This window comes from Diceros bicornis, chromosome 18 (assembly GCF_020826845.1).
Source record: "Diceros bicornis minor isolate mBicDic1 chromosome 18, mDicBic1.mat.cur, whole genome shotgun sequence".
NCBI lineage: Eukaryota > Metazoa > Chordata > Mammalia > Perissodactyla > Rhinocerotidae > Diceros > Diceros bicornis.
Genome location: NC_080757.1, coordinates 58366665 through 58393002, shown reverse-complemented (window position 1 = coordinate 58393002; position 26338 = coordinate 58366665). Strand labels below are relative to the sequence as shown.

The following is a 26338-nucleotide window of genomic DNA, read 5'->3' as shown; positions in this document are numbered from 1 at the left end:
TGTACCCTCCACCTGAGCCCTGTCCATCCCCAGTGGCACACAGCAGCTGTTGAATGAATGAATCGATGCATAAGTCATCCTGGGGTCTGCTGGACAAAAGTCCCATTCAGCACATCTTCCGTTGGGAGAACAGTGCAAATCGGCATACGTCCCTAGTTCCCCTCTTGAGAGGTTAGGAACACGTCCACCAACAGTGAGCCACTCTCCAGGACGAGGAGATCAAATCTAAGTCGTGAACGCCAGCTAAACACTCACCTGTTTGTTTCCCTCCTGCCCCTTCCAGACGGACCTGGAAGACATGACGGACCTCATCGAGATGAGGGAGGAGATGTCCAACCTGGTCATCAGCGCCATGAAGGAGGCCGAGGAGTACCAGGACTCTTTTGAGAGGTACTCCTATCTCTGGATGGACGACCCCCGGGAGTTCATGAAGAACTTCCTGATCTACGGGCGTGCGGTCACCCCGGAGGACTTGGACGACCGGGGTGAAGCCTCCCTCCCCAAGACGCCGCCCACCCTCAAGCAGTTCCAGCAACAGGTGTGTGTGAGCCTCGCCCACTGGCTTCCTCACCTCCAAATCCCCCTGCAGAGGGTCACTGTGCTTGATTTAAAACAGGTGAACGGGGCCGGCCCAGTGGCGTAGTGGTTCAGTTCATGCGCTCCGCTTCAGTGGCCCAGGGCTCACCAGTTCAGATCCCAGTTGCAGACCTACACACCACTCATCAAGCCATGCTGTGGCGGCGTCCCACATACAAAAATAGAGGAAGATGGACACAGATGTTAGCTCAAGGACCATCTTCCTCACCAAAAAATTTAAATAAATAAATAAAACAAAACGTTAAAAAAAAAGATAAAACAGGTGAATGGTTTTAAAATGTAGATTTAATTATAAATCAGGTCTGGTAAGACCAACAGATCAGGAGACGACAGCCACTGAAAAGAGTCTGTGACTCATAGTTCCCAAGAGGAAAGGTCATGCCACGCCACACAGGGCCACAGGAGGAAGCACCGGGGTTGGTCAGGAGGCAGAGGGAGTGAGGGAAAGCACGGGCAGGAGCCTGTGTTGTGGTTTTCTTGGGAAGAAACGGGTGAGGCAGGGCAATCAGGCTGAGGATTGGCGAATTTGAATCATTTCAGAGGACTGCAGGGTGTTGGGATTGTCTCCAGTTGTCTGGTACCTGGCCCTGGGATGACTAGGATAGGGGAATATTGGCCCAGAGTGTAGGATGCTGTGAGAGCCTGATAAAGGGGGTGGTTGGGGTGTGGGCTCTGGGTTGGTTGTTTGCACAGGGAAGGTGTGCTCCCTGGGGAGTTGTCTGCTCTCTCTAGAAATTAGCTAGCCCTGGGAGGGACAGTCCCCCCAGGGTCAGCGAGGCCCAGATGTCTTGCTGAACATAAGAAAACGTAGTTAATTTATAAACCTCCACCTCTTCCTGATGTGCAGTGAGGGAGAGAGATGCCTGGTGAGTGGAAGTGACCCACCCCCAGGGGAGATGCACAGGTGGGCACATTTTGGCACCTGAGGGTGGGGATGGCTGGTGGAGCCTGGGAGCCCCCAGAGGGTGAAACAGCATGGAGAGGGCGGAGTTAAGGGATGCCCTGCAGGCGCCATGGCCACATTCACCTCTTGTGGCTTTTGTCCTGTTCTTCAGAAGCCCTGCTGGCCTTGCCCCATGCTGTCCCTGTTTGACAGATTATCCTGGGCTGGGGATAGACTGCTGGCTACAGGGACCCCGGGGGTGCTGGAGAAGGAGACTAGCCTGCAGTAAGGGCCTCCTACTGCCCACGTGCTGTGCTGGGCACCTGGGCTGTGCCGGTCTCGCCCCTACGGCAGGCCAACCCTTGAGCAGATGCGGTGTTTTCCAGATCGACTCGTACGAGAAGCTGTATGAGGAAGTGTCCAGGAGCGAGAACACCAAGGTGTTCAGTGGCTGGCTGCAGTGCGACTGCCGCCCCTTCAAGCAGGCCCTGCTCAACACCATCAAGCGATGGAGCTTCATGTTCAAGCGACACCTGAGCGACCACGTCATCCACAGGTGGGCGCTGGGACCCCGCCGCCCACCCTGCCGCCATCCTGGCCTTGACCACCGCCTCGGAGAGCCCGAGAAACAGGCCAGGGGCCTCCACAGACGGCCTTACACGAAAGTGCATGGTGTCGGTGAGGCGCCTCCTCCAGGGCAGGCATGGGGTGAAGGCCAGGCTTGGAGACCAGCGGCACCCCCAGGGTGGGTCCCAGCAGAAAAGGGTCACCTGGCTGTGAGCAAAGGCTCTGTCCCTTTGTTCAGCCCCTATTTATGGAGCACTTGCTGTGTCTGGGCTCCAGATGCCGAGGAAACCTTTAGGAGCCTGGATCTGGCAGGGAAGCCTGACACGTAACGGGTGGACCAGTCGCTCTGCAGCTACAGGTGGTGGTCAGCTGCGCGTGCACGGGGGAAGAGAGAGAGTAATCGAGCCGAGTGCCCTCCGGGAGGCCGGCAAAGCCTCTCTGAGATCTGGCCTTACGCTGGGACTTGCTGGTCAGTTTGAGCGGAGCTGGTGGGGCGTGAGGTGGCGTGCAGGCAGGGACACAGCCAGCAGCAGGTGTCCTGAGATGGACAGGAGCTCTCCCTCCCTCAGTGGGGCCTTGTGAGATAACCAGGGAGCCCTCGCTCCGGTCCCTCTTCTCAGACGGGCCTCACCCCTCCCCACTGAGGGCGCACCCCTCACAGGCCATTCTCTGGTTCGTTAGCCTTGCTGACCTGGAAGCCTTCATGAAAGTCGCGAGGATGGGCCTGACGAAGCCCCTCAAGGAGGGGGACTATGACGGTCTCGTGGAGATGATGGGGCATCTGATGAAGGTCAAGGAGAGGCAGGTGGCGACTGACACCATGTTTGAGCCCCTGAAACAAACCATTGAGCTGCTCAAGACCTACGGGGAGGAGATACCTGAGGAAACTCACGTGAAGCTGCAGGTAGATGGGCAGGGCGCCTCGCTGTGTCCAGGGAGGAGGGGAGGACCTGGCAGGCCAGCGCCGGGGGCCGTGGGGGCGCGGCTGGAGGACAAGGCCTCACATGTGGGGCCTGTGGGCTAGACTTCCTCTTCCAGGTATGAGAATCCCTGTGGAGTGGTGAGGTGGGAGGAGAAGGCCCCCTGGAGAAGAGGGGAGAGTGAGGGGGCCTCCAGAGTGGGACCATTAGCTCCTTGTTTTGTTCGGTGTTTTGTTGGATTAAAAATGCCTTCACGTCCCACACCTCCTCCTGAGGACCGGGTCCCTCCTTGGGTATGAGGGATGGCGGAGAGAGAATGGGGTCAGCGGAGACCCTGCGGAGAGTAGGGGCATGGCAGCCGGCCCTCACTCCAGAAGGCCTCCAGCCAGCTCCAGTCTCCACGTGGGAGCCACGGGGCGGCTACAGCAAGGCGGTTGAGGGAGGAGGGCTTGAAGCTGCGTTTGCCCAGCACTTTACAGCTGGTTTAGGCAATGTTAGCTGTCCACACCACAGCAGCTGTGTGGGCGGGTGGGCTGGGCTGGGAAGGATGGAGAAGACGGTCCCAAAGCCGCTGCCCAGCCACCCCCTGGAGTTCCAGCCTCCTTCCAGATCTGGCTACGTCTCCTCCCTCTCTCCCCTTCTCTGCCCCTGCTCTGTGTCCAGTCACACAGGCCCACTCCCCGCACCGGTAGGCACTGACTCCAGCCAGTGCCCAAGACCCCACAGCTAAAGGGGTGACAAGACTATGGGGCAAAGGGGGAAGGAGCTAGAAGGCTCATGGCCACACAGAGCCGGTGACCGCAGTGACCCTGTGCTGCCCCAGCCCCACTTCAGATCATGTCGTATTTTGACTGAAAACAAGGGGGCTTGTGCCTGCCCGTGCCGCCCTGCCCAGGCCCGGCTGAGGACTGGGATTTGAAGTGTGTGGCCAGTTCCCAGGGGCTCCAGGCCATGGATGGGGCAGCTGGTGTGATAAAAATGGCATTTGAGGCATGCCACAGCCAAGAGAGACCACTAGTCAATCATAGAAGGTGAAACAAGGTGTCTTCCATTTGTGGGCAAAGAATTCGTGGGCTGCAATTTTTTTTCTTTAAAATATTTTATGATTATACGTACATATTTTCCCAAGTGTGGAGAACTTGGAAAATACAAAAATTCATCTAATTGTTAAAGCCATGCTTGAAATGGTAAAATTATAGAAATGGAGAACAGGTGAGTGGTTGCCTAGAGTGGGGTGGGGTGGGTGCAAATACAGAGAGATAGCACAGGGAATTCTTTATGGTGACGAACAGTGCTGTGTGTGGATTGTGGTAGTGGTTACAGGAATCTCTACGTGGGATAGAATTGCCTAGGACATACATGTGCACTCATGCATGCACACACACGTGCATACATGCACGTGCACACAACGCACACGCACACACATGTGCACTCATGCATGCACACACACATGCATACATACACACGTGTGCACCCAACGCACATGCACACGTGCACAAACGGATTCGGGTGAAAACTGACAGGTTCTGTCATCTAGTTAACAGAAATGCACCGATGCCGGCTTCCTGGTTTGGCTATTGAACCAAGCTGTCTAAGATGCCACCGCTGGGGGAGGTGAGGGGAAGGCACACAGGACTCTCTGTACTATTTTTACAACTCTCTATGTGTCTATAATTATTTCACAATGGAAAGTTTTAAAAAGAACAGAAAAAGGAACGGTCCTTGGCCTCTGCCTGCCATAGGAACTGCCGGAGCAGTGGACAAACACCAAGAAACTGGCCATTCAGGTGAAACAGAACGTGGCGCCCCTCCAGGCCAATGAGGTCAACATCCTGAGGCGAAAGTGCCAGCAATTCGAGGTACTGCAGCCTCTCAGGCGGGGCGGGGCCTAAGGTGCAGCGTGGGGGCTGCAGGAGCCACAACGCGTTCCGGGCTGGAAACGGGGAGTGCGACGCGTCTCCGCGTGGTTCTCTTGCAGCTCAAGCAGCACGAGTTCAGAGAGAAGTTCAGACGAGAAGCCCCGTTCACCTTCAGTGACCCCGACCCCTACAAGTCCCTGAATAAGGTATTTTTGCTCAAGGGTGAGATGGGTTAGTAACTTTGGGAACCACATTGCTTTCTTGTGTTTTCTCAAGCTGTCACTCTTGCAAGTCTAGAAACACAGCCTCGATGGGGCTGTCCTCAGGGCCATGCGTGTGTGTGTGTGTGCATGTATGCATGTGTGTGTGCCATATAGGCAAACTCGGGAATCCCGTGTGGTCTTCCCTCTGTGGGGGCTGCTTAGGGCGCCACTCCAGGCCCATAGCTCACACCCATCTGAGTTTCCTGCAGGCCTCGCAAACCCTGCCTGCCGCTCCACCTCTGAGGTCCTCAGCCCCGTTCACATTCAGCAGTTTCCTGCCACTGGGCTTAGCACTCACCTGTCATCCCTGGCTCCTTCCTCTCCCTGGCCCACCACGCGCAGCCAGTGGCCAAGCCTCATCTGTGTCCCCTCTCTGTTCCCACTGTTCGAGTCCACGGTCAGTGTCCGACGTGCAAGTTCCATGGCCCTGGACTTGCCAACCCACTCAAGCTCAGGCCCCAAAGACTCATGGGGCAGGAAGGTGTGGGGTGCACAGGGTCTGCCGGGGAGCCCCGTGGCGGCAAAGTAGGGCATTGCCAGTGCCTCTCTGCTCCCAGCACAGTGCTCAGCACCCACTGTGATTGGGCCCAGCCCACACCTCTACTCACTCTGCAGCACCACAGGCTTGAGCACAAGGGACCCCCAAGATGTCCTTCAGGGTCACCCCACGCTTTCTCTCCCCCAAGCTCTGCTCTTTCGCTCTCTCAGCTTCGAAGCCCACGATTCCCGAAGGTCAAGATCCCACCCTTTCTTCGTAGCCATTTTCTCACGCCACATTCCCCAAGCCACAATATGTATGCTCCCGTTTGCTCCCTAGAGCCCCCAGAGCCCTTATCCACAGGGCCCCAGGCAGATTCTTGAAGAGATCCCATGTGGGCTCCAGTAAGTAACGGTATCCGCGCGTGAGACAGGCCATTCCGAGGTGGAGTGCGTACACTCGGGCGCCCACCTCTGTGTCCGTGCAAACATATGAAAATGCTCAACACCAAAGTGTTGACAGCCGTCCACTCTTAGGCTGTGGTTTGGGATGACTCCTTTTTCCTCCTCATTGCTCATCTAGATTTTTCTAATTTTCAAAGCAATCAAGAATTACTTATATAATTTTTTTTTTTTTTTTTTTTTTTTTTGTGAGGAGATCAGCCCTGAGCTAACATCCGCCAATTCTCCTCTTCTTTTTGCTGAGGAAGACGGCCCTGGGCTAACATCTGTGCCTATCTTCCTCCACTTTATATGGGACGCCGCCACAGCATGGCTTACCAAGCAGTGCGTCGGTGCGCGCCCGGGATCCGAACCAGCGAACCCCGGGCCGCCGCAGCGGAGCGCGCGCACTTAACCGCTTGTGCCACCGGGCCGGCCCCTACTTATATAATTTTTAATAAGATAAAAATGTGTATATAGGGTCGGCCCCGTGGCTTAGTGGTTAAGTGCTTGCGCTCTGCTGCTGGCGGCCCGGGTTCGGATCCCGGGCGCGCACCGACGCACCGCTTCTCTGGCTATGCTGAGGCCGCATCCCACATACAGCAACTAGAAGGATGTGCAGCTGTGACACACAACTATCTACTGGGGCTTTGGGGGAAAAAAAATGTGTATATAACGTGAAAATTGGGGAAATTCTGGGAAATCAGAAACTCTCAGGAGGAATTGGGCAGTCCCACAACATCCATTAAAAGTCAGTCCTCGGGCCTAAGCTCGCAAAGATAAACCACTTTCCCATAAAATCAGAAGCAAGGGGGCATTTGAAGGTGGGAAGGGGAGGGTGCTGCTCTCCTGACTGCATAGTTTTTGTACAGAGGGGAATACAGCACAGTGATGGCTCTGAGAAGGTTTATGAGGATACAGCAGAGGGAAAGAGGGAGGGCACTGTTGAGCGTGGGCGCCCTGCTTACCGCCTTCCTTGCCCCCGCCAAGCAACAAAAGAGCATCACGGCCATGGAGAGCATCATGGAGGCGCTGTGCAAGTCTGGGAGCCTGTTCGAAGTCACAGTCCCAGATTATAAGCAGCTCAAAGCTTGTCACAAAGAGGTCCGCCTGCTGAAGGAGCTCTGGGACATGATCGTAATGGTGAGGGGGACAGCAAGCCACTGGGCACGGGGTGGGGGGGGGGCAGGCCGATGTTGATGGTACCCAGGGTGGGCGGCTCTGCACACCCTGCATCCCGGCACCAAGAGGGGATGCTCCGGTTATCCTTTGGCTGTTAAGATGCAGCAACCTCAGTGGATGGAGGCACCACTCTCCTTGAGTCACTCTAGCCGATATCAAGGCTTTGTAGATGGCACACGTGCATGTGTTAGCTCCTGCTAGTCTCTCTCCTCTTGGCTCACCTGTTTCCAAAGGTATTTTAACTCTTCTCTCTTATTCTCTTGAATGAACTTCAGAATCTCTGTCAAATCCTCCTCCCCTCCAAAAGAAAACTATTATGACTTTACATGGAATTGAATCTTCTCGTGAGCTAATCTGGAGAGACCTGCTCTCTTGGCAGTATTGTGTTCCCAATACAGGAGCATGCTCTGTCTCTTCATTTGTTTTGTTTTTTAATATATCATAGTAAAATATTGTAAACGTCTTCATTCTGGCCATACCGAGTCTACATATTTCTTATAAAGCGGGAAAAAATCTTTGGAGTCATAGGCTATGTAACAACCACCCCTAAAGAGAGAGTACAAATTGAAGCCTCTTGCTACTTACTTTTTCACAATTAGCTGAATTCAAGTCTCTTTTATATGAGTGACATTACAGAATACAGTCAGTAAAGTCAGAGAAAACAAGATACCACACTTTCCTGTGAGGGACAGTTAGCACAGATGAGAGAATATAGGTTATATTTCCCAGGAGATAAGGGTAAGCATTTACAGTCAGGATATTTCCCCAAAAAAGTCTCCAAAACAAACTAGCCAGGACACTTTTATGATAGCAGGATATAGAAGAAGCTTCAACCTTCCAGAAAAGGCCATTGATTTCTATGGGGATTAGAGTTTTGAGTCTTTGTATCTTCAAGGTAAATCTCCGGTAAACACCCCCAGTTTGTGTCTTTATCTAACGTGGTGCTCGTCAAGCCCAGGCCTTCCCGCCTCACGCGCTGTGTCAACAGCCTGATTCCCTTGAGGACTAGCATTTCCAGCTTCACAGCCATTTTCAACCCACACCGAATTAAAGACTGCAGGCTTCATGGTGCTCTGTTTCTGTCTTGGTAGGGTTATTCCCAGGTAGTTTCTGTGTCTTGTTTCATACTGTCATGAATGAAATTTCTTCTATTATATTTTTATCAGTCGGTCTAAGCTAGGTTACTCTGCAGTAACAAACAGCCCTAAAAGAATCTCTGTGTAGTTAACAACAAAAAGTGTATTTCTCATCCATGCGAAGTCCACACTCTGGTTCTAGGAACCCTAGTTCAGCTCAGCGTTCCAGGCTGCATATCAATATGTGCTTCCATGATCGCCAGGGCCGGGGCAGAGAACTTTGAGCTGAGCGTTGGCAATTAAATGCTCCTGCCTCAAAGTGTCAGGTGTGACTCTCGTTTCCTTGGTCAAGGCAAGTTCCAGGCCACACAAGAGGCAGGAGGAACTGGATCCTGGTGAGCAGTAACAAGGCCCACCACAGGATTTCCCCAAAGTATATTTTAACTGCTAACTTTTAATTTGTATCCTTAAAAGTTTTTAAAACATTTTTATCTTTTAAGTCGTAGCTTTACAACTGGGTCATTTTCCCCTTGTATCCACCTACTTTACCAAACTCTGTTATTAGTTCTAAATATTCCTCACTGGGGTTTGTTCCCCAGGGCGAGGGCAGTAGGTGACATGACCGTCTTCCTGAATCTTCCTGGACCAGAGTAGACATTGAGTGTTTCCATCTCAGGTGAACACCAGCATCGATGACTGGAAGACCACCAAGTGGAAAGATATCAATGTTGAGCAGATGGACTTAGATTGTAAGAAGTTTGCCAAAGATGTGAGGTCTTTGGACAAGGAGATGAAGACCTGGGATGCCTTCGTGGGGCTGGACAACATGGTGAAGAACATGATCACGTCCCTGCGTGCCGTGAGTGAGCTGCAGAACCCCGCCATCCGGGACCGCCACTGGCAACAGCTCATGCAGGCCACGCAGGTACTGCTCACCCTGGGGGCTGGAGGGCACTGCCCCTGACAGCGGCCGGCCTCACTTCATGACGGGCTGGCCTGAGCTGCTCAGCCGAATGACCAGGGCCTGGTGCTGAGAAAGCCAGTGTGGGCGAGGCCAGCTTCATGCACACGTGACCTGGGCACTCACACAGGGCCCTGCACTCAGAGGGACCCTGCATGGGGTTGAAGGCTCTGCTGTCACCATCTTGAAATTCTTAATAATTTTTAACGAAAGGCCCCATCATTTTCATTTTGCACTGGGCCCTGCAAATTATGTAGCCAGTTCTGGTTGTAGGTTGAATGTCCACAGGGCTCAGGAAGTTTGGGGTAGATGAACAGCTCCCCTGGGTCCCCCATGATCCCCAGGAGCACAGAGTCCTAGTGCCTAAATTTCCCAGGGGTGTTCCGTAGTAGGGGGTCCTGGCCTCAACACCCTCAGAAGGCGAATAGGAACACTCCCCACCGTCAGCAAACGTTGGATGAAACTGTATTGAACAGCTGCTCTGCAGAGGCCCCCCATGGGTGCCAAGGATCCGAGAGAACCCATGGGCTCTGCTCTCAGGGAAGCAGAGAAAGAACTAGTAGTATCTGTGGTCGTGTTCCGAATGCCGAGTGGGATACTCAGGGATGATTCTGGGAGTGTAGAGGAGGCAGCCACCTCCAAGGGGAGGGAAGAACAGGAAAGGCTTCAGGAGTGTGTGGAAGGCGGCCTGGGCCTGGGGAGAGAAACAGAGAGACGAGCAGAAGGGTTGTCTTGAGGACCGAGACCGCAGCTTGTCCAGACCACTGGCCAGCAGGCCCATGTGCCCCCTCCAGGTGCCCTGGGAGAGGCCCCTGGGTGGTGATCAACAAGCACTAAAATGCCCCAGGAATTCAGCGCAGCCGAGGACTTAGTGACACCCGGGCAGAGATTTTCCCAAACGTCATCAAGAGACACTCGATTCCATCAGTTGGTTAAACCAGTTTCCACAGCGGGCTCAGAACCGGTGCTCAGAAATGTCTGTCTGTGACAGCGAGAAGAATGTCAGATAAGGGATGTGGAAGGGATGTGAGGACTGGCTGGCACTATGCAAATACCTGCTATTATTACTAGAGCAACGGTACCCGGCACTCAGCCACGCCTGTTATTACACAGCAGCTCCCTGAGGTGGCGCATCAGTGTCCCAGGGCTTCCGTAACAAAGTACCACACACTGGGGGCTTAAAACCACAGAAATGTGTTCTTTCATGGCTCTGGAGGCTGGAAGTCTGAAATCAAAGTGTCAGCAGTGTTCCCTCCTCTGAAGGCTCTAGGGGAGGGTCCTTCCTGCGCCTTCCAGCTTCTGATGGCCCCAGACATTCCTTGGCTTGTGGCCACATCACTCCAATCTCTGCCTCCGTGGTCACATGGCTTTCTTCTGCATTTCAAATCTCCCCCTCCTTTCCCTTCTAAGAACACCTGTCATTGGATTTAGGTCCCACAAAATTAATCCAGAATGATCTCATCTCAAGATCCTTAACATTTACAAAGACCCTATTTCCAAATAAGGTCACATTCTGAGGTCCGGGTGGACATGGATTTTGGGGGACCACTGTTCAACCCACTACAGGTGGGTTCTGCTATTACACGATTTTATAGGGAGGGAAGGCAAGGCTTGGAGAAGTAACTAACCCAGGTCACGGAGCCAGTAAATGGCTACGCAGAGCTTCCAACTCCTCCTTCTGCAGCCTGGATGACTCACTACCTGCCTCTCCGTGGAGGACAAAGACGTCCCTCGACAGGAGGACAGACTGCCTCATATGGAACATGCCTATTTCCCCCCCAGGTGAAATTTGAAATGTCAGATGATACCACCCTGGCGGATTTACTCCAGCTGAACCTACACAAATATGAGGACGAGGTCCGAAATATTGTAGACAAGGCTGTGAAGGAGTCCGGGATGGAAAAGGTATCCTTTGTTGACAGTGAAACATCTTTTGTGTGGGATGATGCGGAGACTGCCGCACCAGCAGCCTTGTGAGTCTCTCATTTCACGTGGGGTTCAGCGGTCATTTAACATGAAAGGAAAGGTTTGTGGGCCTTCTCTTACCCACCCTGTGACAGAAATCTTGTAAGATATTTCCAAAATTTATTACCAAAAAAAAAAATCCAATTCCTGTCTATAGCTCTGTCTCTGCATGCAGTGGTATGTACATTTAGGAACAACCTGAACTCTCTTCTCCTTTCACGAGCACCCTCGTTTGTGGTCCTGTCTGCCTCGTCCTCTGACTCCTGAGAAGCTGGAGGAGGGCAGGCGGGAGGACAGACCCTCAGCCAGGACCTGGGCTTGTTGATGAGCCACTGGCTGCGGCAGTGCCAGGGCTCAGAGGAACTCCTCTCGCAGTTCAAATCTCTCTCCTGGCCTGTTTTATGAATTTGAATTGTCACATTTTGGCTTTTATTTTTCTCTTAGCTTTATTGAGCTATAATTCACATACCATACCGTTCACCATTTAAACTACACAATTCAATGGCTTTAATATATTCACAGATATGAGCAACCATCTCATATTAGAGTTAGTCAATCTTGGAACATTTTCATCACCTCAATAAGAAACCCATACCCTTAGCTATCACCCTCCATCTTCTCATACCCCCCGCCCCAGCTCTAAGAAACCACTAGCCCACTTTCTGTCTCTGTAGGTTTGCCTGTTCTGGACGTTTCACATCAAGGCCATACATATGTGGCTTTTGGGTCTAGCTTCTTTCCCTCAGCATAATGTTTTTGGGGTGCATTCATGTTGTAGCGTGTATCAGTACTTCATTCCTTTTTGTGGCCAAATAACATTCCATTATATGAATATACCACATTTTTTTATCCATTCATCTGTTGATGGACATTTGGGTTGTTTCCATCTTTTGGTTATTGTGAATACTGTTGGTATGAACATTTTGGCTTTCTTAAAGTGGGACTCATTCCGTGTTCTAGGAAACTCTGGGTCCTTCTCAGCCTCTCATGCCAGATGCTCACTGACGTGATTTCTGTTCCCTGGAAGGTGCTGAAAGCCCTGGATGGTACCTGGTCCACCATGGAGTTTGAGCATGAGCTGCACCCACGGACAGGCACCATGATGCTCAAGTCGGATGAGGTGCTGGTGGAGACGCTGGAGGACAACCAGGTGCAGCTGCAGAACCTGATGATGTCCAAGTACCTGTCCCACTTCCTGAAGGAGGTGACGAGCTGGCAGCAGAAGCTGTCCACAGCGGACTCGGTCATCTCCATCTGGTTTGAGGTCCAAAGAACCTGGAGCCACCTAGAGAGCATCTTCATTGGTTCTGAAGACATCCGTGCCCAGCTGCCAGAGGACTCCAAGCGCTTCGAAGATATCGACCTGGAATTCAAGGTGAGCACAGCCCTGTGGCTCCTGCCTGGGCATTTTCAGAAATAGCTACCTTGGAGAAAACGGGGCTCCTGACACCTTGGCGGCTCCCGTCTCTTCCCAGGCCTTGATGGAAGAGGCAGTGAAAACGCCCAACGTGGTGGAAGCCACCAACAAACCAGGTCTCTACGACAAACTTGAGAACTTGAAGAAGAGGTAGGTCCTGGGGCCAGCCCAGTGGCATAGTGGTTAAGTTCGTGCGCTCTGCTTCGGCAGCCTGGGGTGCACGGGTTTGGATCCCAGGTACAGACCTACATGCCACTCATCAAGCCATGCTGTGGCAGTGTCCCACATACAAAATGGAGGAAGACTGGCACAGATGATAGCTCAAGGACAATCTTCCTCAAGCAAAAAGAGGAAGATTGGCAATGAATGTTAGCTCAGGGCAATCTTCCTCACAAAAAAAAAAAAAAAAGGAGGTAGGTCCCCATGCCTGTCCAGATGAGGGGCATCATGGTGGCAGGAACCCCAGTCAAGCACCCCCGCTGGCCCAGACGGGGCAACCCCCAGGTCCTGGGTTAACACATCCCCACCCCGGGAGCTCATGTTCCCAGCCACATCCCACCACACCACCACCACGTCGGAGGAAGCAACGACTGTGGAGACTAAACAATCCTCCCTTCTACCCAGGGGTGCCCACAAAGTCAGGGGCTGCCAAAGAACCCGTGGGTCAGGTTGCAGGTCTGAGTAAACTGGGCTATGGACAACAGACCGGGCATCTCCAGGGCTGTCAGTCCAGCTAGGGGAAGGATGGGCTGGAAAACACCCTCTGCCGAGTAGGCCCCACAGGAACAACCTGGTACCTGGTCCACCATGGAGTTTGAGCATGAGCTGCACCCACGGACAGGCACCATGATGGTCAAGTCGGATGAGGTGCTGGTGGAGATGCTGGAGGACAACCAGGTGCAGCTGCAGAACCTGATGATGTCCAAGTACCTGTCCCACTTCCTGAAGGAGGTGACGAGCTGGTTCCTCCCTCCTACCAGGTTGGCCGTGTGCGAAAAGGCCTTGGCGGAATATCTAGAGACAAAAAGACTGGCTTTCCCAAGATTCTACTTTGTGTCCGCGGCTGACCTCCTGGACATTCTCTCCAACGGAAATGACCCCGTGGAGGTAGGCGGGCCCCTGGCATTCCGCACTTAGACTGCCTTCGGGCTCGATCTCCAGACTCTAGGTGGGCACCATATTTGCCCCCATGTCTGGGCAGCCCTAGGATGTTGGAGGAGTGTCCCCCGGTCCCCATCTCCATGAGGTTGTCCGTGCCAGAAGCCACCCCGGGGAAAGACCATGGGACTCGTCTCAGCTTCTGCCCTTCACCTCCCACACTTCATTTTCCTCATCTGGAAAGTGAGTTAGATGCCGGGGGCTTAGCAAGATACTGTTTTTGAGAGATATGCTCACTCACTAGGTAGCCCTCAGGCTCATTCTAATAAATCCCGGGCCCCAGGAACCAGGAAGAAAATGTTCCTTGAGGCTTGTCTGAAACAGAGAGCATTAACTAACTAGGTAAAGGGAACATGACTATATTTCGTTTGAATCATAAAGTTATTGGACACACAAGATGGGATACACAGGGTGGCTGGAAATTTAGGATTTGAGCATGTGACTTAGGGAAACGGGCCCAGTGCTGGGACAGAACTTCTCAAGGAAAAGAAATCTTCACTGTCAGACATTTGTCTCAGAAGTGCTGAATTCCTGGGCTGGTTTCTGTGTCCTGCCTGAGAGCAGTTTTTGCTGTTCTCTTTGTTGGTTAAGCGCACTTGGTTAACGTCGATCAGAGAAGGGGAACTACATTCCAAAAAAAAATGAAAGATGCTTAAAACCACCCAAGGAAAACCCAGACCGTGTGGATCCCCCTTTCAAATCCCTCAGCTGCACAATCTGCTGTTTTGCCCCCACCCAGGTGAGCCGCCACCTGTCCAAACTCTTCGACAGCCTGTGTAAACTGAAGTTCCGGCTCGACACCAACGGGAAGCCTCTCAAAGTTGGCCTGGGCATGTACAGCAAAGAGGACGAGTACGTGGATTTTGATCGAGAATGTGACCTCTCAGGGCAGGTGAGAGTGTGTGCAAACCACAGAGGGCATGGACAGGGAACCCCCCAGGATGACAGTGCAGCCAGTGTAAGAGCCACAAGTCCTCAGACAGGGGTGTTCGCATAGCCACCATCCCGTGACTTTCCCTCTCTCCTCTTTCCTCCACCTCTCTTAGAACAAATGCTTGAAGGACTTCTTTATAGGATTTCCAGCACAGCCTTACCCATAGAGTATGAAGTGTATTGGGAGGGGAGGGGAGGGCATGAGGGGGAGGGGCGGGATTATTAATGCCACTGAATTTGTCTCTGGCTCGCCAAGGGGACTGCTTTGAATGGGGCCACACACGCCTGAACGCCCGAGTTCGAACACCTGTTCAGAATCATTGACTTTGTTGCTTTGGTAGATCCGAGAGGTCTCCTCCCCTTGGGTAGCCTGTCCCCTTTTCCAGCTTCCCCAGCAAGCACGTCACCCACCCGAGGAGGCTGGCTCCTTCTGCCGACATCACACTTCCGGGCTGCCCCCTCCCCTCATCTCATTGCCCAACTGTTGATCAAGAAACCAAATCGATTTTGATGTTAGCCTAAGCAAAATGTAATTTGAGGTAAATTAGCTGGGAAAAAAGAGAAAATCTCCTGCAAGAAAAATTGAACTTCAATGACTTGGCCTTCGAGTGCTGGCGGGTTTGCTCTGCATGGATGGGGCTGGTGGGGCCGGGACGAGACCATGCATCACAGTGCGTTCAGATTCGCTTCCTGCGCTGAACTCCTTGCAAACATAACTGCGACCTACAGCAAGGTCTGCCTGAGCTGTATTTACCGGTGAAAAGAAAAACCGACCCGATTCTCCTGTTTGAATTTTTTCCCCCAGTACAGTTAGTTGAGGGTTTATATTCTAAAATACAAACCAGGCTTGTTGGCAAGTTTGCCCCCACAACGATCTTGGACTCCGAGACAATGCACTTGAGGAGCAGGTCGGGGCTCCATTAGTCAGAACCTGCCAGGGACGTGGGGGGACAGACTCTGTGTCCCGAACATCAGCAACTCCTCAGGGGCTCAGACAGAGCCTGTCTCCTCTTCCAGATTTTTCTCTGGATCCTTTCCACTCTCTGCCTAGAAATAACTTATGCACACAAAGGCCCAATGCAGCAGATTTTGCCTGGGTACCACTGGGCTTCCCAACCACGTCTTTTAAGTGGGTCATTCTTACTGCTCTGTGAAAACCTTGACGTTTCTACCCCTGGGAGGAGGAGGATGACGAATGGTAATTTTTTTTTTCTTACAACAAAGTAAGTCACTGGAATCGGTGCACTCATGGCCCGTCTGGTCATTGTGGTCCCATCCCCAGGTGGAAGTCTGGCTGAACCGCGTGCTGGACCGAATGTGCGCCACGCTCCGACACGAAATCCCAGAAGCCGTGGTGACATACGAGGAAAAGCCGAGGGAGCAGTGGATCTTTGACTACCCAGCCCAGGTCTGAGGCGTGGATGGACGGACAGACAGCTCAGACGGGGCGGGTTTGCTGGACTCCCGTGTTCCCTCTGTTAACCACAGCCCCGCGGAAAGCAGTTTAACTTACTAGTAGGAACTGGTTCATTGGAAGCAGAACGGCGCTCACTGCACGGGCCAACGGGGGGTGCTGTCTTTTCAGGTCGCGCTCACGTGCACTCAGATCTGGTGGACCACCGAGGTGGGCCTGGCATTTGCGAGGCTGGAGGAAGGCTACGAAAACGCCATCAAAGATTACAACAAAAAGCAGGTGCGTGGTTCCCATGTGTCCACCTGAAACTGGGCCAAGAGATTACCAGAAACATCTCATGTCTAAGGTTGCGCCTCGTGGAATTGCTGTTTCTGTGGGTCAAAAGCAGTCAAATGCTGGCAACCCCTGGTGGTCCTGCCCAAGAGTAACCGCTTTAGAAATATGTAACTCTAATTTCTTGTCTGAAAGTCATCAAATGCTACCGCGAGTGTTTTTTTGAAAGATTCTTGATTGGGATTTAGAAACTAAAGATAATTTTTTAAATAGAAGGAGGAAAAGCTACCCAGATATAACCACTGTCAACAGATTCTTATCTAGACCTCTGATCTTTTTGTATGCATATAATTGACTTATATGTAAAAATATACAAATGGCTTTAAAATCCCGTTTTTACTGAATATCCATCATCCTCCCGTGGCATTCGATTTTCTTCTACTGCATCATTTTTAGCAGCTTCATGATATTCCATCAGGGGGCTGCTCCACAGCTTACCCCACCCGTAGGTGGGAGATATCCCAGAACATTCTTCTGTGTTCCATTACTGCAAACAAGAGCCTGGTGGTCTTCCCTCCAACCATGAGCTCCTGGGGGACCCCTAGAGCCTGGAGACCACCCAGTGGCAATCGACCAGCATGACTTGGTGTCCAGCGAAGGTGCCTTTGCTCCTGCAGATCAATCAGCTGAATGCGCTCATCACCCTGCTCATCGGAAACCTCAGTGCAGGCGACAGGATGAAGGTCATGACCATCTGCACCATCGACGTGCACGCCCGGGACGTGGTGGCCAAAATGATCCTGGCCAAGGCAGGGGCCGGGGAAGGGCCCACTGCTCGGGGACTCCAGCCCCTGCCCCCTCTGTTATCGCCTCTTCCTGGGGAGGGCACTCTATTCCTGGCAGGGGCCATCCCCCGTCCCTCCCTTAGACTCACCCCTGGTGAGTGCTCCGAAGAGCAATCCGATTGGAAGTGCCGATCATCAGTGAGATTCAGCGGGGACGTGCTAGGTTTGATGCGGGCACTGGAAGAGGATCAGAGGGCCAGGAGCATCCCTGGGGCCCAGGGACTAGCCTGGGGCCCCTGGCTGTCCTGGGGTGGGTCTGGCTCTTAGACTCCCGCACCTCGTGCAGGTAGAGAGCTCCCAGGCCTTCACCTGGCAGTCCCAGCTGCGGCACCGCTGGGACGAGGAGAAGAGACACTGCTTTGCCAACATCTGTGACGCCCAAATCCAGTATTCCTATGAGTACCTGGGCAACACGCCGCGCTTGGTCATCACCCCGCTCACTGACAGGTGAGGACACCCCGGCCGCCTGGCCCGGGGCTGCACTGCCCGTCCCTGACGACTCCAGAAAGGAAATCACACTTTTTCTTTGGGCTCTTTCCCACGAATCTTGGCATTGTTGGGCCCAAACGTAGGCTGCCGAGGCTGAAAGAACCGGGCATTTGGGTCGGGGGATCCGCGTGCGGAGTCAGCCCTACCACCTGCCGGCCACCCAGCCTGGGTGCCACGTTCTTATTCCCTCACTCTGACACTAGCTGTGCGGCCTTGGGGGGGTTGCTTAGCCTCTCTGAGGGCCTGCAAAGTGGGGACACTATTTCCTGAATCTTCACAAGCTTGTTGAGGATTGAGCGAGTTATTTAACAACAAAGAGCACTCAGACCAGAAGCCTCTCAGAGTAAACCCTCAGTGACTGTGACGTGACTGCCCTTCTTTTGTTAGAAGCGCCCACCTCCTGAAGGCCGAGGTGGGTACGGCGCCTCTGCGGTGTCTGCTCCTTAGCCACATCTCAAGTCCTTCCTGACCTGTCCTTGTTCTGCCTCCTGGGGGCTGAGCAGGTGTAACGTTAACACAATGAACTGAAACCACGATGACAGAGAACGCGAGGCAGCTGTGGGGTGGCCGGCACACGAGATAATCAGAGGTCTCTTGCAGATGCTACATAACCTTGACCCAGTCCCTCCACCTGATCATGGGCGGAGCCCCCGCTGGCCCCGCTGGGACCGGCAAGACGGAGACAACCAAGGACCTGGGCAGAGCCCTGGGCACCATGGTGTATGTCTTCAACTGTTCCGAGCAGATGGACTACAAGGTACGGATCCCAGGCCCGGAGGTGGCCTCAGAGGTCCCCGTGGAGGACCAAATACGGCACCTTCCCCCAGGAGGCTGCAGCCTCCACACCCCGAGTGAGTTCTAGATGTCTGGACACTGCCGGCCAAACCCGGGGAGGAACCCAATGGACGGGCTGAGCAGCTGTGCCCCCACTGGCAGCTTTGGCCCTCCTGGGAAGCCGGGGCCTCTTGGGTGTGACAAGTGTGTCGGGAAGAGGCTCCCAGGGTTGACAAACCCAGCCCCAAATGTCCTGCCCCACCCTTGGAGGTAACGTCGTCCCAATGTCGGTTCCAAGCTTGCCCCAGCAACCAGGGACTTTAGAGTGAGCACCCCTGTCGTAGTTCAGCATGGGGCTTCCAGGTAAAAGCCGCGTCCAGGCAGGCTTAGGAGGGGAGCAGGGGATGGGCCAGGTCCCAGCGGTCACCAGAGACTTTGCAGGGCAGCGTCAGCTCTCAGAGGGCCCCAAAAGAGAGGATCCCCTGAAGGTCCAGGTCTAAGCAGCCCCTGGGGTTGGGGGGGAGGTGCGGTGCACTGAGGTCAGGAGCCTGGGCCTGCAGGGGCCCCTCCCCATGTCTATCTGAGCCCCACCCTCTGGGGGACCCCGTCCTGAGGTGAGGGCGGGGCCAGCTGTCCCTTTTGACTGTCAAGGCCACAGCCCACACAAGCCTCCTGGATTTTAGAAAAGTGAAACCTGAGGCTGGATCCCCCTAGAAGGATTTTAATATTTACCTGGAATCCCATATGTAAATGTTGAAGTATCGTCCTGATTACCCAGCTGGAGTGACAAACATCTAGAAGAAAGTCTTCTGACGGGCACACCCACCCCCATCTTAGAGGGAAGCCCCCTCCTTTGTGTGCTGGGAAAAAATTCAAGGGCTGAATTTTACACGAATGCCCTTGTCTGAGCCGTCCAGTGAGGGCACCCAGGTGAAGCCCCATCTCAGGGAGGGCCTGGGTGCTGAAGGATCATGGGGAGAGGACGGGCTCTTCCTGGCACCCATCCCTGTGTGCCATTAACTCCTTCCGGGGAGTGGGCCATCCTGCCAGCTCCAGCTGGCCTTCCACAGGCCCCAAGCTCCGGAGCCTGAGCCTCTGTCCAGGAGCCGGGAGCAGGACTGTGAGCAGCGAGGGGGCAGGTGGAGGCCCAGCAAGGCTCGGGCCAGCTCTCTCCTCTCTTCCTCTCCCTGATGCACCCTTCTCCAAACTCACCCTTTCTAGTCTTGTGGAAACATCTACAAGGGGCTGGCCCAGACCGGAGCCTGGGGCTGCTTTGATGAATTTAACCGAATCTCGGTGGAAGTCCTGTCGGTGATTGCTGTCCAGGTAGGGCCCCCGTGTCGCTGGGCCAAGCAGGGGCACTCTGCTCAGTGGCTTGGGCTCATCAGCTTTCCTGTGGAGCCGGTGCAGCCTGCTTGGGGGCGGCGTGCACAAAGATGAGGGAGACCCCAGCCTTGTCCTCCGGGGCACACGGTCTGGCTGGGTACACAGAAGGGAAAACAGCAAGAGTCACATACAGTGGCATGTATGTAACTGAATGCAGATGAGGGGATGATTAATTTTGCTTGGGGGACCAGGACAGAGAGGGCTTTCGTACAGCTATCAGTGGAGTTGGGCGTTGAAGGATGCGTGGCAGTTTATTGATTAGATAAGAGTGCTGGGAGAGAACAGGAAGAAAAGGGAGAAAAGAAGGAAGGGAGGGAGAGAAGGAGGCAATGTGCCTGGGAATTTTGGGAACACCTACACCAGAGCTTAGGACACAGTGGGGACGGGTGGAGCAGGGCTCCCAGATCAGGGAGCAGCCCTGTGCCAGCATGACCCCTGCTAGTAAAATGGCCCGTGTGGGCCCCGCCCCGCATGTTTGGAGGAGCGTCCATGCATTTTGAACCCATGCCCCAGGCGGTCCTATGCACACTAGAGCTGAGAACCACTGGCTCTCTCAGGGAAGCCAAGGCCAACCTTGGGGCCCAGGATCAACTTTGATATTCCAAAAGGACCTGGAAGTCAGCATGTTGGTGGTGCTCAGACCCTTCCCCCACCCCCACAATAGAGAGATGAGTAGATACAAGCTCCCTGGCATCGACCTTCTAGACCACACGTGAGGCGAGGCTGCGGGGCAGGGCTGAACAGTTAGAGGGAGGAGCAGAGGAGGACCTGGATATATGAAACCAGCCCCGGCCACTCAAAACCCTCAACCTGGGTGTAAAGCCTGGTCTACATTTACTAATTTGTCTCCTTAATTCTGTGCTCGGCAATGATTTAAACACTCTGTGCCTCCATTTTCTCATCTGTAAAATGGGTTCAACGATGTGGGTTGGATGGCAGGATTAGAGGCGAATGCAGGGAGCCAGCACCCTCCACTATTGTGACCCTTCCTATGCTGGAGGCCAGTAAGGCAAAGAGAGAATGATGGGCAGCCAGCGTCCCCTGGACCCACGGGCACTGCTGGCCGCTGACCCCCACCCCCAGTGCAGTAACAGAGTTAGTACCCCCCCAAAGTCAGTGAACAGACCTCGGAATATTTATGTAGAGCCCGTTTCAGGCACTGAATGTTGACTAGAATGGAGGAGCAAGAGGGCGGGCAGTGGAGAGTTCTAAGGTCCCCACCCCAGCCCCCAGCCCTACCGGGGTGTGAGCCATCCCCTGCAGCCGGCTCTCGAGAGGAGAGTCCAGGACAGGTCCGGCAACAGCTTTGCTCTAAAGGCAGAGACCTTGGACATTAGGGCTATGGAAGGTTTTAACCATGAGCGCCGGGTGCCCTCGAGTGGTGACGTGGAGGTTTGCAGGCACCTCCTCAGGAGGGCAAGATGGAACGCAGCTAATGATCCCTGAAATTCAGATTTCACCTGGTACCCACTTTCTTTTCTTTTTTTTTTTTTTTTTGTGAGGAAGATCAGCCCTGAACTAACATCCATGCTAATCCTCCTCTTTTTGCTGAGGAAGACCAGCTCTGAGCTAACATCTATTGCCAATCCTCCTTTCCCCCCCCCCCCCCCGCAAAGCCCCAGTAAATAGTTGTATGTCATAGTTGCACATCCTTCTAGTTGCTGTACGTGGGACACGGCCTCAGCATGGCCGGAGAAGCGGTGCGTCGGTGCGCGCCCAGGATCCGAACCCGGGCCGCCAGTAGTGGAGCGCGCGCACTTAACTGCTAAGCCACGGGGCTGGCCTCCCACTTTCTTAAAGACAGTCTGCTGTGGAGATGGCTGCTAGTCAGTCCTCCCCGGGTCACTCCCAGAGCAGGAACGGGACACATAACATGGCCAGGAGGTGGAACACGACTCAGCAATAATGAGGAGTGAACCATTGGTACGGCTACATCCTGGAGGAATGTCCAGGGCAGTTCTTTGGACGATGAAAGCCCATCTCAGGGCCGGCCCCGTGGCTTAGCGGTTAAGTGCGCGCACTCCGCTGCTGGCGGCCCAGGTTCAGATCCCGGGCGCGCACCGACGCACCGCTTCTCCAGTCATGCTGAGGCCGCGTCCCACATACAGCAACTAGAAGGATGTGCAGCTATGACATACAACAATCTACTGGGGCTTTCGGGGGGAAATAAATAAATAAATAAAATCTTTAAAAAAAAAGAAAGCCCATCTCAGATTACATCCTGAATGATCCCACTGAATGACATTCATGAAATGACAGAATTACGGAAACAGAGAGCAGATTAGTGGTTGCGTGGTCAAGCAGAGGGTGGGGCAGGAGGGAGGGGGGTGTGGCTAAGGAGGGCTACGTGAGGGGTCCTCCCGATGACGAAGAGTCTCGGCTGTCCCTCTCTGTGTCCTGGTTGTGATGCTGCATGACAGTCGTGCAGGATAGTCCCCCAGGACGCTGGGGAGGGGCGCCCGGGATCTCCTCCACATTCTTTCTCACAACTGCCTGTGAATCCACAACTGCCTCAAAATTTAAAGTTTAATTTTCTTGAAAAGAGAAACCAGGAGGCAAATTCATAGCCACACGCTTTAACACAAACGAAGATCCGTCGGGCTTGTCAAAGCTGGTCGTCTCCACGTTGATGTGTCTGTGTGCCAATTGTTTAGGTGAAATGTGTCCAAGATGCGATTCGGGCCAAGAAAAAAACTTTTAATTTCCTGGGAGAGATGATAAGTCTCAATCCCACCGTCGGCCTCTTCATCACCATGAACCCTGGGTATGCCGGGCGCACGGAGTTGCCTGAGAACTTAAAGGCCTTGTTCAGGTGTGTGGGCCCGGGAGGGAGAGGAAGTGCCTGGGGGAGTGGGCAGAGATGGGGGACAGGAGAAGTCATGGAGGCAGGGCTCCCGAGTCAGAGGGGACTACCAGGCCAGGGCCTCCTTAAAAAGCAGATGGCTGGGGGGGCGGCCGTGTGGTGTAGTGGTTGAGTTCTGCATGCTCTGCTTCAGCAGCCCGGGTTTGCCAGTTCAGATCCCAGGTGTGGACCTACACCACTCATCAGCCATGCTGTGGAGGCATCCCACTTACAAAATGGAGGAAGAGTGGCACAAATGTTAGCTCAGGGCCAATCTTCCTCAGAAAAAAAAAAAAGCAGACGATGGACTTCCTGCTCACCGTTTTCCTGGGGGTAGAGGGCCCCATATGAGGCACGACCTGCCCATCAGTACAAGACGATAGGAGCCAGGGTTCAGGATGACTCTCAGAGAAGGGTTGACTAGAGCAAATGCAGTGCTTGGAGACACCCTGTGTGGAGAGTGTAGGGGAAACCAGTGAGGACGAGAGTGGGGCTGGGAACCCGGTGCCACGCCCCTAGAATCTTGACCAGTGATGCCTCCTGGCAGGGGGGGTTGTGCACCTACCTGAGGAGGGACAGGTGGGACATGAGTGGCAGAGGGAGAAGCCCAAGGCAGACCCTGCTGTCTCCCCCAGGCCCTGTGCTATGGTGGTCCCCGACTTTGAGCTGATATGCGAGATCATGCTGGTGGCCGAGGGCTTTCTAGAAGCCCGCCTTCTGGCCAGGAAGTTTATCACACTCTACACCTTGTGCAAAGAGCTGCTCTCAAAGCAGGTATGTGTTGACAGTATCCTGAGGCCCACAGAGTGGGGGCGCCGGAGGGCCTTAAAAACTCAGGGGGCGCAGATTGCCTTCCAGACCGGCCTGGTGAAGGTTCCACATGTTCCAGTAGCGACCCCAACTAGCCAGAGTGAGAAGGGGCACTCACTTCCGTGCCCCTGTACCCTCTGTCCCCAGGATCATTACGACTGGGGCTTGCGAGCCATCAAGTCTGTGCTGGTGGTGGCTGGCTCCCTGAAGAGGGGCGACCCCAGCCGAGCAGAGGACCAGGTGCTCATGAGGGCGCTGAGGGACTTCAACATCCCCAAGATCGTGACTGATGACCTGCCCGTGTTCATGGGGCTGATCGGGGACCTCTTCCCGGCCCTGGACGTGCCTCGGAAACGGGACCTGAATTTTGAAAAGGTAGGTTGAAAAGGTTCTGAATTTTGAAAGGTTCTGCTGGGCCTCGAATCCAGCCCAGAAGCTCAGCCCCGCCAGGCCTCCCGCCTGCCGAGGATGCTTCTCTCCGCTGTAGGTCAGATTGGTACCTCAGTGGCAGGTGCAACATTGGGGTAGGTGGCCACGTGTGCCCACCAGCGATGGTCACACATGCATGGCGCCCTCTGCTACGAGAAACACCCTGAGGCCATAGGCTGCCCCTCCAGCCCTGGCCAGCCCCTCTCTCAATGCTGGGGAGTTGAGCAAGGAACTGGAGGGGGCTTTGGGCAAATCCATCCCCTGTACGGAGGTCTCAATAGCATCAGCGGCAGCACCTGTAAATACATCCACGCCAGAGGGCCGCTGTTCCCTTATGACATCTCCTGCTGGGCAGGAAGGTCCCCCCACCCGGAAAGACTGCCTGGTCCTTGCACCACAGGCCCCGGCCCATGCTGTGTGCGTCCCCCCCAGATCATCAAGCAGAGCGTCGTGGAGCTCAAGCTGCAGGCAGAAGACAGCTTCGTGCTGAAGGTCGTGCAGCTGGAGGAGCTGCTGCAAGTCCGGCACTCAGTGTTCGTCATCGGGAACGCGGGCAGCGGCAAGTCTCAGGCACGCCACCGCGTGTTCCCGCCCTGGGTCTCCCCGAGGGCCCCTGCAGGGTTCCAGCACAGTAGGCCCCAGCCCAGGGGCCCCAGCCCAGTGCATCCTGGGACTGAAAAGTGTCATGGGCCAGGAAGGAAGCTGTGACGGGCAGGGTGGGTAGAGGAGGAGGCGAGGAGTGGCCACAGGACCCTGGTACCACTGAGGAGGCCTTCTTCTGGGTTCCCTGCTCTTCCTGCTCCTCCCCTCTCGATACCAGTCACCCGCCTTCCTGTGGCCAGCCCCCCACCCTCCTGTCCCCACTGCCCGCCACCCTCCTGTCCTCACCTACCTCCCTGCACCAGCCCTCATCCCCCACCCTCCTGTCCCCTGCCGTTGCCTGGGGCGTGGTGAAAAGCAGGGGGTGGTGGCCAATGTGACTAACATCTATAACACCGGAAAATTCTAACCCAGCCAGGTGTTCAGCTAGACGCCCACAGGATAGACTGTTCTGCTATTCTTAAAGATTATTTCCAAAGACTAATAACATGGGCACACTTACAGCAAATTATTTTTAAAAAGGCAGAAACTGTACAAACCGAATTTTCTCAAAATAAATATATATATGTATGTGTATGTATGTCTGTTTACACACTTATACTTATGAAACATCCTCAAATGTCCTTAAAAACGCTTTCCTCTGCATGGAGGAATTATGGGTCATTTTCTTCCCATAATTTGTTTTTCAACGAGTGTGTTTTACTTTTAACATCAGGAAACTCGTGTGAATTTTCCCTGATCTTAGCGTGGTCTCAAGGCAAGCGGCCCTCGCTGTCTGCGGATGGGAACAGTTACAGTGCATTTCTGATCACTCAGTTCATTGTTTGAGGGACACAAACTCACCCACGTGTCACCCAAAGCAAAACAGACCAGAGCAGGGATTCTGCTTGTGCTTCGCACGAGGGGGCCCCACACGCGTGGACAGCGCCCCGGCAGCCCCGCGTGACCGACCCCCCCCCTGCTTTGCGCAGGTCCTCAAGTCTCTCAACAAGACCTATCAGAACCTGAAGAGGAAGCCAGTGGCCGTGGACCTGGACCCAAAGGCCGTCACCTGTGATGAGCTCTTCGGCATCATCAACCCGGCGACCAGGGAGTGGAAAGACGGTACCAGGAGCCCTGGCCCCGGGGGGCTGAGCGGGGCGTGGGGTCGCCAGCAGGCACTCACACCCAGGCCCACTTTATTCCGGCCACTCCGCCGTGCTCCGTGCAGTGAACCTGTATTGAGACTTTACCACGTGTCTGGCCAGGCCCCTGAGGAAGACCCTCAGCAGGTCTAGAGGGGTGGGGACCTCACATGCACATGGTGCATAATGATGGTGCTTATGAAGAGCAGTAAGAATGCAGGAAAAGCTGGTTCCTGCCACCGGCGGGAGGAATCGGGCAGCCACAGGAACTCAGGACATCTGAGCGTCAGTAGTCCTGCCCTGAGCAGGCCAAGGGGAGAAGGGGCCCCCACCCCGAGGAGCGTGGGAGGCAAGCCTGGAAAGGCAGGTTCAAGCCAGGTTGCTGCGGCCCTGGAGCCGTGGGCACTGGGAAAGGTGTTTCTCTGAGGAAGGGGCTTGATGAGATTCACACTTTATAAGGTATAAAGAACTCAGGGGACATTGGAGAAGGAGCTAGAGAGGCTGGGGTGGGTCTGTGTGTCCGGGCAGGGGTGAGGAAATGGGGGGGCAAGATGTGGTCCAGGCAGGGGCGGGGCACTGAAGAGAATGGAAGAGGCGGGGTGCATGGCTTGTCAGGGGATGCTGCCCACACCCGCCCCATCAGAGCCTCCCTC

General features: G+C 54.2%; 1 protein-coding gene across 1 annotated transcript in view; it reads left to right on the top strand.

Moving 5' to 3' along the window:
- DNAH17 (dynein axonemal heavy chain 17) overlaps nt 1-26338 on the top strand; it is a 121001-nt gene that overhangs the window by 34007 nt on the left and 60656 nt on the right. The window contains exons 19-41 of the mRNA XM_058561775.1: nt 284-538; nt 1867-2036; nt 2729-2951; nt 4710-4826; nt 4946-5032; nt 6998-7150; nt 8942-9190; nt 11009-11131; nt 12219-12566; nt 12667-12758; nt 13589-13715; nt 14506-14658; nt 15982-16107; nt 16285-16392; nt 17064-17195; nt 17518-17678; nt 18321-18477; nt 19716-19820; nt 22535-22692; nt 23358-23496; nt 23680-23907; nt 24394-24531; nt 25533-25665. Of these exons, the coding sequence (XP_058417758.1) occupies nt 284-538; nt 1867-2036; nt 2729-2951; nt 4710-4826; nt 4946-5032; nt 6998-7150; nt 8942-9190; nt 11009-11131; nt 12219-12566; nt 12667-12758; nt 13589-13715; nt 14506-14658; nt 15982-16107; nt 16285-16392; nt 17064-17195; nt 17518-17678; nt 18321-18477; nt 19716-19820; nt 22535-22692; nt 23358-23496; nt 23680-23907; nt 24394-24531; nt 25533-25665 (3682 nt within the window). The remainder of the gene's footprint in view (nt 1-283; nt 539-1866; nt 2037-2728; nt 2952-4709; nt 4827-4945; nt 5033-6997; nt 7151-8941; nt 9191-11008; nt 11132-12218; nt 12567-12666; nt 12759-13588; nt 13716-14505; nt 14659-15981; nt 16108-16284; nt 16393-17063; nt 17196-17517; nt 17679-18320; nt 18478-19715; nt 19821-22534; nt 22693-23357; nt 23497-23679; nt 23908-24393; nt 24532-25532; nt 25666-26338) is intronic.